The sequence below is a fragment of the Cyprinus carpio genome, chromosome A7 (genome assembly GCF_018340385.1).
Source record: "Cyprinus carpio isolate SPL01 chromosome A7, ASM1834038v1, whole genome shotgun sequence".
Classification (NCBI taxonomy): domain Eukaryota; kingdom Metazoa; phylum Chordata; class Actinopteri; order Cypriniformes; family Cyprinidae; genus Cyprinus; species Cyprinus carpio.
Genome location: NC_056578.1, coordinates 36428409 through 36445690, shown reverse-complemented (window position 1 = coordinate 36445690; position 17282 = coordinate 36428409). Strand labels below are relative to the sequence as shown.

Here is a 17282-nt window from a genome sequence, read left to right as displayed (position 1 = left end):
TGTTTTTAAGCCATTTCATATGAAAGGAGCAAAAAGTACAGCAAAGAGAATTCAGAGAGATGCTGGCTTCATCTCAGAAAGATACAAATATCGCAGAAACAGTCAAAATCTTACAACATATTTGTGCTTTCAATTTGTGCACTCAGTACTGATTGTATATGGTTGGATTTAAATTTTTTTAAAGGGGTCATGAGATGAGAAACCGAATTTCCCTTGATCTTTTGATGTAGAAGAGGTAATACTTCCTGCAAGTTGTATAACTTAAAATGTCTTCATCATCAATCAAAAAAAGCATTTATGCAATAACTCTCAGAAAACGGTTCTTTTTGGATCAGAGGGACAAAGGTGACGTCCCCTGGGCGCAGACGTTTGCATTTGACCGCCTCCAGCGCAAGACAACTACGCATATTTTTGCATCATTGCATCGTTATCACGCCCACAGGTGTTCAGTCGATGTTTAGCGAGTGGGTCTGAAGAAGTAGTTCTTTACAATAAAATTGTGATGCCAGGCAGATGATGTGCTGTTCTTGGCTGAGGAAAAACAACATGTTTGTATACGCTACCAAAGGATATCAATGTCAGAGATTATTTTCAGCGAATGTCCCATCAGTGCTAATTTACACGTGTGTTCAGTAAATTTCCGTTGACTGTTTTGAGAACAAATCACAGTATGATGCTGGCTTTGCCAAAATACTTTTGCTCAGAGATCAGGCTGTGACAACCATTCTGGACCTAACAATGACGGCACAAACTGTAAGTAACGTATTTCATGTAAAAACTATTTTTAAAACGGTAATGGCAGTAATGGATGTCAACTAATCATAGAAGTGGCTGGTTACACTGACCTCTTAAAGGGGTGGTTGACTGTTTTTTTTTCTAGGTTTGATTGTGTTTATGAGGTGCAGTCTAACATGTGTTCATGCTTTGTTTTTTAAAAAAACACATTATTTTTCACATAATGCACCTTTATTCCACACCGCTCTGTCCCTTCTCTCACAAATGCCTCAATTATTTCCTGTTTTTATGAAGCCTCTCCCTCAGAAATATACAATGGGCTAAGATTGGTTAGCTGCTCAATGTGTTGTGATTTGCTAAACCGCCGAGTGTGCCTCTGAACGTCCCGCCCCTCACCTCAGCATAATGTGCTGCGGTTGTATTGTAAACAATGGTGTCATCTATATTGCTTATCAATGTGAGCCCGATTGAGACGCAGAGGATATTAGTGAAGAGGATCGCGCAGAACATGTGCTTAATATATGGTTTTATTCTGATTAAAACTTTAATACAGCACAGCAACCGCATGCGCGTCCATGTATAATGCTTCTCATTGCTATGTGAAAATAAGTGTATAATTGGAACAGTTTGTTGGAGCTGATCTGATGATCTGAATGAGAGAGAGAGAGATGCAGAGCATGTGCAGAGCGATGCAAGGAACAGTATTAAGAGCCGCTGCTTTGGAACATTGATTTTGAAACTTGTGAATCCATTAGAATCGTTAGAAGATAGAATCGCAGTTTATATATGAATAGAATTTTACGTGCACCCCTAGTTTTCTTTTCCTCTTCTCTAAAGCAGCACAGCATGGCCTCTTCATTATATGTTCCTGGGGCGGGGTTTATCTGGGTCTGTGACATATCGGACCCGGGAAGTAATTTGTTGTAGTCCCTTACCAGCCATTTTTGTAGGCATTAAACTGCCAGAATTTTAAAAGACGATATTTCTGTTTGCACTGAATTTTCAGCGCTGCACCTTTGCAGATATTGTTTATGCTCAAACAACAACATTGCACATTAACATTAAAAAGTGAAATCGCAATCAACCACCCTTTTAAAGGGAAAACAGCCCAAAACTGACTGTTTCAGTCAGAGGATGAGAAACAGGGTGGATAGTGGTCATAAATTACTCAATTTTGAATGTTTTTTGTCAAAAGAAACTTTAGTAATATTATAACTACCCCTCAGGGAACATAATAAAATCATAATTACAAAAAAAACAAAAAAAAAAAAACAAGTCATGACCCCTTTAAAGGAGCCATGTGTAATGTCTGGCAAAAAAATCAAGTCATACTCCACATTCCATACCAGATGGGGGCAATATGCCTCAATAAAGTGAATTGGTCTACTCTAGAGTAACAAACTCTATGCTCCGCCCCTACCTTCACAACAACCCTAGAGCCATAGCCGAAGCCTAAAGGACGTTTTGCCTCCAGAGGAACGTTGGGTGATGTCAAGTGATTTTGAAACATGACATCTTCAAGCTACTCCCCTTCACCTTTACCAGTGAATATGTTCATATTCGTTTTGTTCATATTACCTTTTGAATTAAATTATTTGAATTAAATTAATTTGACAGACAGCATTCTGTCAACATCATTGGTCAACATCAGACAGCTGATGTTGACCAAGCTAGCGCCAACCAATGTAACCAGAGCTGCCCACTCTCAAGCATTCACCGTGAGACAGACGCAATTGACTCTTTTCACACGCTTTCAAAAACTTCACCGCTCTGAATATAGTGAGTGAGTGCGCGCGCGGCCGGGGCGCGCGCTCTCTCTCTCTCGGGTTCATTATCATCGAAGACATTTCAAGCTTCTTAGGTAATGTTACATTTTAGCATCAGCTTGGTAGAGACGGGCTTTGGTAGAGAACAGGTGAAAACCGGATCGGATCTGTGGGTAAGTTATAGCTAGCTAACTATCAAACGCAGCTACGGTTAGCCATCGAACAGCCTTCGATACATTTCTATGTTATAACTTTCCCGAAAAAAATACGCAAACATATAAAACAAACTTCTAGCGAAATACTAACGGCATCTTACTTACCAATCCAAAAGAAATGTTGCAAGTTCGGAGTCGAAGCTCATTTCTTTCAAGTCCATCAGTTGTCTCCAGCGATGGAAAGCAGTGCCGATGTTTACTCTGTTTCGGCTCCTTTTCTTATCGGATTTGATTTGTGATTTGCTTGACATCAGGTTCAAGTACGCCCACAAGCCGTGCGAGTTATTCGTGTATTGCAGGTTGGCTGGTGGGTATATTGCCCGCATACCGCCTCCCATGGCCGAAACTGGTATTACGACACCTGTCGGGCCGTGGCTAGTAATGCTAATGCTAATTAAGGTTGATATCTCTGCAGCACTACAACTTGACATTTTTTCCTTATTTCTTCTCATTCTTTTGATGCGTGTAGGTCATTTTTTGGATATTTTTACCTCAATTTTTACACATGGCACCTTTAAAGCTGCTTGCTAAGGCAATCATCTCTATTTCTATTGCTGAACAAAGCCCTATATTCTTAGCTTTGGTGTGCTTGTCTTTCTCAGTTATGAATGTACAAGAATGATACGGTATCTCAAATCATAGCTAAACTATTTTTTGAATGACCAGAATACCATAGACTTTGGGGGTGGGCTCTTCTGGGTGCATTTACCAAAAGCATTGCTAGCCAACTATGGTTGCAAGTTCCATCATTACCAACAAAGTTCAACAATTCAGTGTTTCGTGAAACCATAGCTCAAAAGAACATTGCAAACTTGAAACTACAGCTCTCAACCTGTGGTTAGAAGCATAGTTTCTTGTTAGTAAGACATGTGGACTTTAATTTATCAGGCTCTTGGGCACAATAAGCAAGCAAGCATATCATCTATATATTCATTTAAATTTAAAGATATATACATTTCAATCTATATATTTTAGCTTGTCCACGAGGTTTCTTCCCCTGACGAATATGAGACGATGATGAGATGATAATAAGGTTATTAAATGATAACTGAGACTAAATGAGCATGCAATATCATTGATGAAAAAAAGACGAGACTAAAATGTAGTTAAAAAAACAAAAACTTTACCAAAACCTTTTTATTTTTGTTGAAAAAAGTGGAGCCAAAGCATTTCAGATTGCTGTACAAGACTCTTGTTATGCGAGTGTTCATGTTCGTGGTTGCCAGAATCAAGACCTCAAATCCCCCAATCATAGCTTTCCTGTTAAACAAATACATCCTCTGCCCAGCTTTTTGCTTTATGCAATCTGGCAACCATTCACACACCGTGATCTGAAACACTGACATATAGTACTGTACAAGTAAGCTGGAGTTCAGCGATCTCCGTTTAAGGTATTCTGCTTAAATGAAAGTGTCATTCATCCAGTCTGTATTCTGTTATGGATCTTGACTGTATTGTTTGCGATAGTGGTTGCGGATTGTAACGTTACTTATGCAACCTCTGTGCAGCAACGAGTCTTTTTGTCGTTGTTTTGAAAGAGAAACATTAATGCAATTTGGAATTATTGGAATTACTATTAGGAATTTCTCTGTTATAATATTTGAGAGGAGGTTTTTGTGACACCAGTTTTCATAACGTAGAAAGTGCGAGTGTACAGTATATCTAAAGTCTTTGGTGTTTATTTAGCCTCTAATTGATATCCTGTTATAAATCTGTACACTAACATTAGATGAGGTCAAATAAACCATGCATACGAGTTGATATTCTATTGATTTGTGCTATGGTGAAAGAGCAACTTCTGATGAAATGCAAAAATAAATGACAACAATCATTGCAATTAAAATTGAGCAAGATAATATATATTTTTTCATCATTTTAACCATTATACAGTAAGACAAAATGTCTAAGTTTCCACTTACTAAAACTAGACTGAAATTCTCAGACATTGTCAACTAAAACTTGACAAACTAAAACAGGAGAAGTTGACTAAATATGATAAAAACTAAAAGTTACATCTGACACAGGACTAAGACTAAGACTCAATTAAAAATAGCTGACAAAATTAACACTAGTGTGCATGTTCGTACATGCATAAGGGAACACCGGAGTATGACGCAAGAAGGAACCCGCGATGAATCAAACATAAAATAAAAAGTTATTACTCCACCACCTGCGCATGACATCATCAACGACTAGTTAGTTTCTACAACGATGCATCATGCTAGGTTAGTTAAGCAGCGGGTTACACAGTTGTTTAGGAAACGCACCCCTGATCAGTAAGTAATATCCCAGCAACCACCCAGAACAGCATTTCAACCGCACATGTAACATTAAACTCTAGTCCTGGCACACACATACACTAAACAGGTGGCACTGCCAGAGAGGAAGCTGCAGCAGATGGCATCGTGCACCTGACTTACACCAACACTACTATACCTTCAATTAAATTTGTATTTAAAAAAGATCATCTATATGGATACATCCACCAGTTTCTCTGAGATATTTAGGATTGCTTAATGAATAGTTGTGATGTAGTTGGAAACTAAATGGATCACCATTACAGCATAATGAGAGGTTATGAAACACTTTAATGACGGGATTTAAACATCAGAAAATTTAAGAGTTTCCCAGGATGAACCAAGTGATACCAACTTATGGTCCAGGACCAGATCTCTAACTAGCTTAATTAAGAAGGTCTACCAGGTCAACTTCAGAAGTTTTATTCCAGTTGATTAACAATCTAGACCAGCTACTGATCATAAATTAAAATCCTAAAGCAGCTGGAAACGATTTAAAGCTACCAAGCTGGATTTTCCAGCAGGGTTTACAAAGGGAAAATATGTTTTAACAAAGTTGAATGTAAGCAAATATGCAGTTAAACATACCTTGATCCAATATGATGAGCTGAGCACTCGACTGCACATTGCCAGCGTCATTCTCAGCTAAACACTGATAGAAACCTTCATCTGACTTGACCAGCCCCAGCACCAGCAAGTTCTGCTCCTTCTGTAAAAAGGCACACAAGAACATCTCTGTCATCTAGAATAAATACTGTATTTATCAGAAGGTCAACAGCATTTCTTCACTCATGTAGGGCAAGCTGGCAACTTACAATGATCTTGAAATAGTCACTGGGAATGACAGCATCTCCGTTCTTCACCCATTTGATGGTGGGAGCGGGTGAGCCGGTGACCTCACACTCGAATGTGACGTCTGTGGCTTCATGAGCATATATGTTAGCTGGTTTCTTCAGAAACTGTGGGGAAGCTGTGAAGAAAAGCAATAAAACAAAACAAATCCTGTGAGTATGATAAACCAAACATATGTTTCTTTAGAGAAACGACTCTTCAAATGTCTGTATAACTAAATGCTAGTGATGATTTCGGGAAAACTATTTGATTTGATTAGGGGAAAAAATGCTGCTTTTGACTTTTCTCAACCTCTAAAAATATCCTAAACTCCAGAATGTAGTTAAAATATGCTAGAGGAAAATGCAAAACCTCCAAAGGCTTCCCATTAGCAAATGAGGTTATTTGACTTGGAGAAGATAAACAGGACATAGATCATCTCAATAACAAGGTAGCGTGCACCAGAATGATTCAGGCTTGTCTGCTGGGACGTAATTGGTTTGTTGCTCTGTGCTGTGATGACCTCTCTACCAAACAACCAGAACCCTCAATTGCTGTATATTTTATATGAACTGCACTTTTGCAAAATATAACATATCACTTGCATATGATTGATACCCTTGCTCTTACAGTATCTTTGCATAAATTAGTATGTACTGATATTTAAATATTTCAGATGTAATAGCATATTATATAAATGATATTCATAAAACTAACCACAATAACGTTTAGAATAATTTAATGGAATAATTTAATGAATGATAAAAATATAGATGTATATATTATTTTATATAAAAATAAAAATACTTTTTTTTATTTAGTACTGACCTGAATAAGATATTTCACATAAGATATTTCACTGAATACAACTTTACATATAGTTCACAAGAGAAAATATTGGTTGAGTTTATAAAAATGACCCTGTTCAAAAGTTTACATATGCTTAATACAGTGTTGTTACCTGGATGATCCACAGCTGTTTTTTTTTTTTTTTTGTGATAGTTGTCCTCAGTGTGAAAAGATGGATCTCAAAATCATACAGTCATTGTTGGAAAGGGTTCAAATACACAAAAGATGCTGGAAAAACAAAGAATTTGTGGGACCTGGAGGATTTTTTTCTGAAGAACAGCAGGCAGCTTAACTGTTCAGGACAAACAAGGGACTCATGAACAACTATCACAAAAAAAAAAAAAAAAAATTACGCTGTGGATCAATACAGGTAACAACACAGTGTTAAGAATCAAGCATATTTAAACTTTTGAATGGGGTCATTTTTATAAATTCAATTATTATGTTCTTTTGTGGACTATATGTAAACGTCTTTTATGTGAAATATCTTAAGGTAAGTACGAAATAAATAACACACATTTTATATGATCCTCTTATTTTGGTAAAATAATTAACATTTTGCAGATACTGCAAAGTGTATGTAAAATTTTGACCTCAACTGTATGTGTGTATGTGTACACGTGTATGTATGTGTGTGTATATATATATATATATATATATATATAAACAACCAAAAATGTTTAGAATAAATTAATGTCATAAAACAATGCATGGAAGTGAATGAGCAAAGGGTAAATTAGCAGATAAAGACTATGTCATTAACATAACGTCACGTCTTATTCTTATTCTGTGACAAACTATTCACTTTATGTGATAGATTTTGTAATGTTGTGTACATTTTGGGACATTTTATTTTAAAAACAAAAAGGTTCTATCTACACAGTCGAATGGAAAGCAAAAACTTTGAAGCTCAGTATCTCAAAACTATTTTGAATGCACCTAGAACCTTATAATTCCAAGGGGACGATTAATATTTATAAGACTGTCAATACAATTCTCAGTAGAAAACTAACCAAAAGCAGAATGGCTACATAAAGCTATGACTGGATGTAAGCTGAGATAAATGAAGCTTACTGGATGCCTTCCAACTTCTACAGTATCTGGAACTAGCATATCTAACATAAGTTGCAGCGTCAGGGCCAAACTGACAGAGGTAAGGTGATGAATGGCTGTTAGTATGTGCTCCTGCAGTTTTGCTGAGGCCTGCACACACAACCCGCTGAAAAACACTTGTCACACACTGCTGGGTTCCAGCTCACGCCAGCTCCACCCGGGACAGATGGTTCATGTTTCAATCACTCAGTATATCTCACACTCATAAACCCAGTAGCACATACACAGGGCAGCACTTATATCGCTGACCACTGACTGTAAAATTGTTGCATCAGCTGCAAATAACAACTCAAAACCTATTTTACTTACATAGTCTGATGTACTTCCTATAGCATGAAATATAAGTGACGTGACATGACATACATAGCCTAGTATGGTGACCCATACTGAGAATCCGTGCTCTGCATTTAACCCATTCAAAGTGCACACACGCAGCAGTGAACACACACACCGTGAACACACACCCGGAGCAGTGGGCAGCCATTTATGCTGCTGCGCCTGGGGAGCAGTTGGGGGTTCAGTGCCTTGCTCAAGGGCACCTCAGTTGTGGTATCGCCTGCCTGAGACTCAAACCCACAACCTTAGGGTTAGGAGTCCAAACCAAAATGGAGACAGACCTGAATGCTTGTTTGCAGTGGATCGTGGAGGACTGCTCCCATTGCATTAATGTTACCTTAACATTCACCAGTGTTTATTTACTGCTTGTTTATTTACAAATGTGGCCTAAAACATGCTTTTGCACAGTTCCTTGCACTATATTTCAAGTTTAACATGCTGTGAGATTTAACTACTTTTTAACATTAGCATCACATATACAATATTCATATGTATGGGTTTTCTAACTCAGTAGGTCTGCTTTTTTATTTTTTTTTTTCATTCCATGGCAGAAAAAAAAATTGAACTGTGAGATTTAAACTCAAAATTCAGAGAAGAATAATTTGAAATTCAGAGAAACATAAGTCTGGATGGTGAGATATAAACTTGCAATTGCAAAAAAAACGCAGAATTGATTTTATTCCGTGGCGGAACAAGCTTCCTTAGGTTACACTCCCTATACATTCCTTCAGGGAGATTATAGTGACGATAAAAACATCTCAAATGACCACACAGCTCTTTTCACTGCCTCACTTGCATTCAGGAGCATGTCTCAGGTTTCCCGCTATATTACAGACAATGTCAAAGCTCAACACACACTGTTGTTTCTATTCATCTACCCTGCATTTCAGAGTAGGTTAAGAAACAGCAACCTACAAGCTACTCCCTTATGTTCTGTGTAGCACAGAAAAGACAGTCTATCAAAGTTTAATAGGATTCTGGGATTCATACCTATATTATAACAAAAACTCAGAGAGCACAGAAATCCCCAGATCAATCTGACCTGCTCACACCAGCACACATCTCTGCATGTTGACTAGTTATGTATGCAATAATGTATTCATAACTGTTCTGCACCCACTGGTTGACTTTTAAATTCTGAGCAAACAAGACATGAAAGTCATTTTTTTTTATTTTATGCTTTAAACAGAAACACATGATACAACCTGCTCTATCAATAGCATTATGTTAATAACAGCAAAACAATTTTGATTTGTTAAAAAAATAAAATAAATAACTTGCGATAGGAGTAAACAAGAGGGTCCAGAGGGTTTAAAAGCAGAAATATGAATCTCATATTTTTGTTAAAGGATGAATTATTCAGCATGCATTATACAGCAAAACCTATTAACTTGAGCTGTGAAGTATGTTTTAGAGGTGGGACTACTGTTCTGGGCAAATTAATTTCTGGTTTTGTGTTACCAATGTAGTTCCTTTAAGTGTAGTGTAGTTATAAATATTGCTTAGGTTATTCAGCAATTCTATCACACTTGTCTCTCTGCAACATGCATAAAGTCTTGTGGCTATTATTTTTAAGGCAGTGAGTATTTTTTGGTATTTTTGGTATTATACTTTAGAAGATTTTACTAAAGTGAGACCTGAACGTAAAGTTGTTGGATACTCACTTAATTTAAATGAAATGAAAATATTTTATATTATATTATATATTTTATCATTTAAATTTATATGAAACGGAATTAGTTATTAAATTAAAAGTGTTTTTAAATTAAGTGTTTTTGACCCACTTAATTATAATTTAATAGATCTTTATATGTAATTTCATAATTATTTATATTGTCTTTGAAATATTGTTAAAGTTTACTGTTAACTGTACTGACAAGAATTTATGGTGAACTGAAATTTACTTAATGTCATTTACTGAATGTAGTTTATTTTTAATGATAAAGTACATTTAAAATATATTAACTTTGAATAACACTACTCACTATCAATATTGAATAATACTGAATAACACTAAAATTATAATAAAGTATTTTAAACATGCTTTAGCTAGTCGACACATCAATATGCTTTTTTTAAAACACAACAAACAATTATTAAACCATAATGACTATAAAGTGAAAGTTTTAATTTAGTTCCTTAAGTGTACTTAAGTGTTTTAAGAAACAAAGCCATGAAACTGTATTCTCTTTAGTGTTTTTTTCTGCAACTGCACTGCAAGTACAGATTTTTTTTTTTTTTTTTTAGTATACTTTTAAGAATTGAAGTGCTCATTCAATACAATTTTCACCACTGAAATGGGCAAAGGAACCACTGAAATGATTTTCTGTTGACAATCCACATTATACCATAAATTCTGTTGACAAAATTAAACCCAGGGCATTTCTATTCAGAACATTTCTATTTGTACCAATTTTTGTTATATTTTTCAAGACTAAACCCTAAATACTGAAATTCAAGTTGTGTTGGTACAATGCACAATGATCAGCAAACAGCCCATGGTAAAAGAAAACCCTAGAGAGTGTTTGACACTCACTTGGATTTTGGGAGCTGCTCAGTTTGAGTTTGGCATTGCACCTCTTCTGTGAACTGCTGGATTTACTGTACTATCAACCCAACACAATAACTTTCCCACCCACAAAGGCAAAGTAAAGGGCCTGAAAGTGTTTCCCCCCGGTCTCTTTCATCTTTTCATCTCGTCACAGTGTAGGATCAGTTCTCAGCAGATGGACAGATATTCTCCGTGATTTCACACCTGTCTAAACCATCTCATGTGGCTTTCATCATCACACAATCACATCTCATGCACTACTGTCAGTCCCGTCCCAAAAACTGCAGCTTGAGCAATTGCAGAGAATCCAATACCTGTTTCTGTAAACGTGTCTGAAGAGTGTGCAGTCGAATTACAGAACTTAATGTCACCGAGAAAACGCAACTCTTCCTCTGAACAGAACTAGAGGAAAGAGCTTTACAGTGTGACATGACATTCACTTGACTAGTCCTTTAGCAGTGAGGTTTAATCTTACCTTTCAGCGTGAGCACAGTCTGGGCCTCTATGGATCCACTGACACTGTCTGCCATGCAGCTGTACACACCGGCATCTTCCTCAGTGAGGCTTAAGATCCGCAGACTGCCTCCACCAAGCACTTCAAAGCGGCCCTTGCTGTGCGGAGAAGAGAAAAAGGCGATGTCAATATGCTCCCTGCAGAAAGTAAAACGTATACTTAGCCCAACACTAATTCAATACATGTTCCATCTTACATGCAAAAACATTGAATCTATACTCAAAGGGCATATTCTAGCAGAAAAGGCAGCCTCAAAATTGTGGAGGTGTGGTTTAGCCATTAAAGGACAGGCTTGATAATCAGAATGTCTCTGGAATGGGTCACCACTGTGCCCTTGAGGTCACCAAAGCACTTAATCCCAGGATGGAGGTAATAATTGTACTGTAGGTTGCTTTGCATAAAAGGCATTGTTCCCTAAGAGGTTTGTGTTAGGAGGAAAATATTGTTAGTTTACCTTAGAATGTCAAGGTAACTATTATATTAGTTTTTTTTTCCATAACCCTGTCACCAAAAGCTGTCAGAATACAAAAGAAATGTCTGAATTAATTTATATATTTGCTATTTTTTATCCCTGTTACCAAAAGGTGTCTGAATACAAAAGAAATGTCTGAATTAATTTATATATTTGCTATTTTTTATCCCTGTTACCAAAAGGTGTCTGAATACAAAAGACAACCCTGAGTTTATTTATTAATTAACTATTTTTTTCAACCCTGTTACCAAAAGCTGTCTGAATACAAAAGAAATGTCTGAATTAATTTATATATTTGCTATTTTTTATCCCTGTTACCAAAAGTAGTCTGAATACAAAAGACATCCCTGAGTTTATTTATTTATTAACTATTTTTTCAACCCTGTTACCAAAAGCTGTCTCAATACAAGATAAATGTCTGAATTTATTTATTAACTATTTTTCATGCATGTTACCAAAAGTTTGAATACAAAAGGCATGTCTACCATTATTTACTATTTTTCAAGTTCTCTGAATATAAAATACATATCTAAATTTATTAAGTTGCCTAAATACAAAATATATCTAAATACAATTTAAAACCCTGTTTGCTTTATAGTAATATATATTACATGCTTGTTGTGTCCTAGAAAACAATTCAAAATTGTGGGTTTTCTAGGATGCAACAAGCATGTGTTTTAAAATGTTCATTATTATTTTTTTGCCTTTGTTGTCTGTTTTCTTTTTTATATTTTCTTTTTTAATAAATGAACACTTAAAGAAGATGTAATGCCAGTACCAAAATCTATAAACTGTCAAGCATAACTCAGCAAATAAAAAGGGTCTCTGAAGGACGTCTAAGTGCTGAGAGGACAGCCTGACAGTGTCCATTACACACGCCAGACCACAGGACTTGCATAAGAGCGAGTAACTCAAAAGTCTTGTGCTCAAAGAAACTCCACCCTGCCTTAAACCATCACACATACCTCATCCCAAAGGAAAATCAGCAGGTCTCATAAAGGAGGCCTTTGTAATTTTGGGCAAAAGAAAACGCTATGAAACACATAGGGCCACTGTGGAGCTTTTCCACCTGAGACACGCTTCAGTCTCCATGTTTTCTTTCATGGACATGACGTTATAACTTATAAGCTCTTTTAAGGGTGTGAATGCTGAAGTTCCACACATCAGTGCTTCACAGCTGCAACTGTCTTATGATCTCTGCATGTGTCTCTAGTCAAGTACCTTCAAAACTTTAAAGTGAGGGAGGCACAAACTGTTAAAGACAAAATCATTTGCATTTGCAAATGTCTAATTTTTCTTGATTGAGTCTAAAAGATTCACATCGACTCATTTAAACTGCAGCAGATTAATGATTAAAAATAAATTAGAAAAAAGAATTATACAGACTAATAGTATTTTTATGGTAAAAGTATTAATTCATTCATTCACTATTTTTCATGCCTGTAACCAAAAGTTGTCTGGATACAATTTAAAACCCTGCATGCCTTCTAGCAATAAACATTAAATAAGAGAAAATAACTATACATACTGTACATTTATAAAACAAAAGTGGGTAACAAGGTCATTGCAAGTATCAGGGTTTCAGGTGTAGGATAAATTCTGATACCATTCAATTTGGGTTAGTTTAAGACCAAATGACCAAAAATAAAATAAATAAAAGAATAGTGTAATATTTTGATGTTTGTTAACTTCATAATCATAATCTATTTTCTTAATGTGTCACAAAATGTACTGGTAAAAACATCAACTATTCAGCCCTGTTACCAAATTTATTGTAAAAAAAAAAACTATGAATGAATGAATTCATTAATTTTAATAATTTCATTGGAAAAATTAGTTTACCAATAATCAGAAATTATCATTTGGTCTGTAAATAAGATAGACTCTACTCAGTAATTCCCATTCAGGAGTATTGATACTTTATTTACTTAAAAAATATTATTATGTCTAATTCAATGCTTATTGCTAAAAAAGCAAAATCACACAAATAAGGGTTGTATTCACACATACCCAAGTTTTCTGTACAAGTTTTAACAACCTCATAAAAAAATAAACAGAAGAGAAGATTTGGTACCTCTTTTCACTTACCATTTGTTGAAAAAAAAAAAACAATAATAACAATAACAACAATAATAATAATATCAATTTATATGGCCCTATTTTGCACCATATAAACAAAAATGGCATAAACAGGAATGATTTTCCCATTTTGAACATCATAATTCATGATCATCATATTCAACAAGTGGTCATTTCCTCCCCCTTACATGGTTCCTTAAAATTTCTCAACTTGTGTAAGTCACAAACTGTTCTTTATTCGGGACCATCAGTGCATTAGGAGTGTTGAGGGAGCAGTAATGCTTTTGTTCTATGTATGGAGTCACCTCAAATAACCCAGAACTAATTTACAAAAGCCTTGTGACTGCAGACAGGTTTGGGCTAACAGCTAGTGCTGCGTATGCTGTGATGTATATCCAGTGTGCAGCTCTGAGGCTAAACTACTGGCATCCGTCAACAGAAATCCAACACCAAACTACCCGTGGCGCTGACCCAACCTGCCTCAGAGCAGCCAGCCTGTGATTGATGCCGTCATAAGATACAAGTGAGTGAGATGAAAGGCTTCCTTGTCAACAGCTCGGAAGGTTCTGGCATGGTCTCCACCCTTAACTGTTCAGCTCCATGGCTGTGACTCCAAACAGAGCAGCTACTAATGCTGTGCCAAGACTTGAATGAGGGTAGTGACACTATTCCATCTGATGCCACCAGCAAAAGTCCTGTGTTACCCCACTGGAAAATCCAGTTAAAACCAGCTTCTGATGGTTTCTACCCCAATAAAGTAAAAATGTCAGTGATATAATCTATATTTCAAAAAGCTGAAAAAAGAATGAAATTCTTGAAAAGAAAAGAAAAAGATCAGTGTTACAAACAATATAGGTGAAGTTCATTTTTATCAAGGTAAGATCTGCTTCATTGTTTATTAATATTGGGGGGGGGGGGGGGGGCTATCCACCAAAACCAAAGTCATATGATGTGAGAAAAAGAAAAACGAAAGCTCATGATTGTCAGTAAGTTTTAAAAAATATCAGATAATTTACCTTTTTTATCACAAAGTAATGTAACTTCAGGTTGTAGCACTTTTTTAGCACTTTTTTTTATCACAAAGTAATGTAACTTCAGGTTGTAAAATGTAGTATTGTGATGTTGAAAAAAAAAAAAAAAAAAAAAACATTGCCATTTGTGAATGATTGATTAAGTCAGGATATGTGTAAAAAAAAAAATTAGATAAAAGAGACATCCAGAATTAATCATTCACTCACCAATGTCATTGTTTTTTTGTTTTTTTTTTAAAGAAAATATTTTACTTGATGGTTAAGAACATATATATATATATATATATATATATATATATATATATATATATATATATATATATATATATATATAATATATATATATATATATATATATATATATATATATATATATATATAAACCTTTCTTAAAAATGTTATTAAGGTTTTTTTTTTTTCTTTTTTTTTTTCTCCAAAACCATAAACCATCATGAATACAAAGAGTATATTTTAGGAACATGGCACATGTGTTTTAAACAATTTTTAGTTTTTACATTTTTAGTTATGCATGGACATACTTCTTTGTCATTGATCCTTTATCTGGTCTACCACCTGATGATCTCAAAATAACCAACAATTACTCAATGCTATCAAAAACTATCAAACTAGACCCGCTTGACCAGCTAAGACTAACTTCAGATGGTTCAAACTGATATTTTACTGCATGGTAGCTAAGAACATCTTGGTTAAGCATTAACAAACTAAGATGGAATGATCTGTCTTTTTTTAATGCTTAGTTAGGAATTAACTGCTTTTTAAAAAAGAACTGAGAAGAATTAATTCATATTTATTAATTTACCAGCATCATTGAATAATGAAGATTTCACAAAGCAAATGAATAGTTATAGAGCATTATAATGTGCAGGTGGCTCTGAAATAGACTGAATATCCTCTCTGAACAGAGCTGTTTCCTGACTACACCACATGTTTAGAGAGTTCAAAGAAGAAAAACATTCCAAGTCAAGAACCTTTATGAGCTAATGTCATATTATTTTCTAAATCCTGAATATATGTTCTCGCAGCTGTGGTTTCTCCAGTGTGATGTTTGCTGCTCTTTTATAGAACAAGGACTAAGCTTTAAATAAAATACCTCAGAAGCATAAAATCAATACGAAGAGCTCCATCTTTACAATGAGTCAGAGTGTTTGTTTTTCCCAGCTGGGCTGAGATGGACCATCATCATACCTTTCTTTATTTGTTTTGCAGGTGCCTCCAATGGTTAACCAATATTTTGATTAGCACATCACTACGCATATGCCCAAAGCCACAGCCTGCGTAATACACACACATCAGAGGTCTTGTGGGTGAGGCTGGATTTAGCCCTGGATTTGTCATTAGCTTCTGAGTGCACGTAGAGGCCACCGTCATTCCTAAAGGAACGGGGCACAGAGGAACTCACAGAGGGAAGTAGGGGAGGAAAAAATGGACAGAGAAGCCAAAATGGAGAGGCATGCTCCAGTGACAAAAACAGCTGCCACACATTTGGCTAAATGAATCCTGCTATAGTTCTGCATGGTCTATTCAACAGCAGTGATGTCCTGCCAACCAGTAACACAGACATCCAGTACAATGCATTCCAACCCTTCACTTTTCATTCCAGCAGTGTTCCCAAGTCATAATGACGTAGATTCAGCCTCAGATGGGCCGCCCACGGACCAATCATGGAACCTCTGATGCATACTCCATGCAAAAATGGCAAGGGCTTTTTGCAAAATGGCAAGCTCCAATCTTTGAGTCCGCCCTTTCCTGATCCCAAAGCTCCCTTCACACCCCTGCTTTCCTGTAAACTTGGTACTTTTCTATAAAACAAGGTTACCCCAAAACTGGGGTTCAAAAACCCCTGGCTAATAATTAAATAAAATACAAATATGTTAAATAAAAATAAAGAAATAACTTCTAAGTAAAAAACAATAAAAAAGACTTCCTAAAAATATTAATCATATTTTATTACATTATTTACCTGCGTGTCCTGTGAACATTAACAGGCATCAGAGAACCATGGATATGAGCATGTATTGTTAAATTACGGAAATATAAAGGTAAAATTTCAGGCGGTACTTCAAATGAATATGAAAGGGTTTCATTTGACAAAAACGTTTGAGGATTGCTGCTATACAAAAAGAAAATTAAACAGTCCCCCAAAAAAATAAAATTAGAAAAATGTTGTGTAGTATTACAATGAAGTAGGAAGTAATAACATATCTTCTTTGCATTGAATGTGAATGTACACACCCACATAATAATAATAAAAAAATAGGTTTTAAATATATTTTTACATTTATTTTATTTAATTTTTTTCAGAAATATCAAGCTAGAAAAAACCTTCAGAACCCTTCGGTAGTTGCACCATATTACTTTGATTTGGTGGACAAAAGTTTGGCAAATATGTTTAATATTTTAAATTACTTCATTGCTTATTTAATTTTTTTTATTTTTGCTTCAGAATATTCAACAACAACAACAACAACAATA

General features: G+C 35.5%; 1 protein-coding gene across 8 annotated transcripts in view; it reads right to left on the bottom strand.

The window, feature by feature from the left end:
* Nucleotides 1-17282, bottom strand: part of LOC109067730 (neogenin-like) — a 135903-nt gene that overhangs the window by 38863 nt on the left and 79758 nt on the right. For all 8 annotated transcript variants that reach the window (XM_042761000.1, XM_042760995.1, XM_042761002.1 and 5 more), the window contains exons 5-7: nt 11169-11305; nt 5829-5983; nt 5602-5722 (exon numbers count right to left, since the gene is read on the bottom strand). In XM_042761000.1, coding sequence (XP_042616934.1) covers nt 5602-5722; nt 5829-5983; nt 11169-11305 — 413 coding nt within the window. The remainder of the gene's footprint in view (nt 1-5601; nt 5723-5828; nt 5984-11168; nt 11306-17282) is intronic.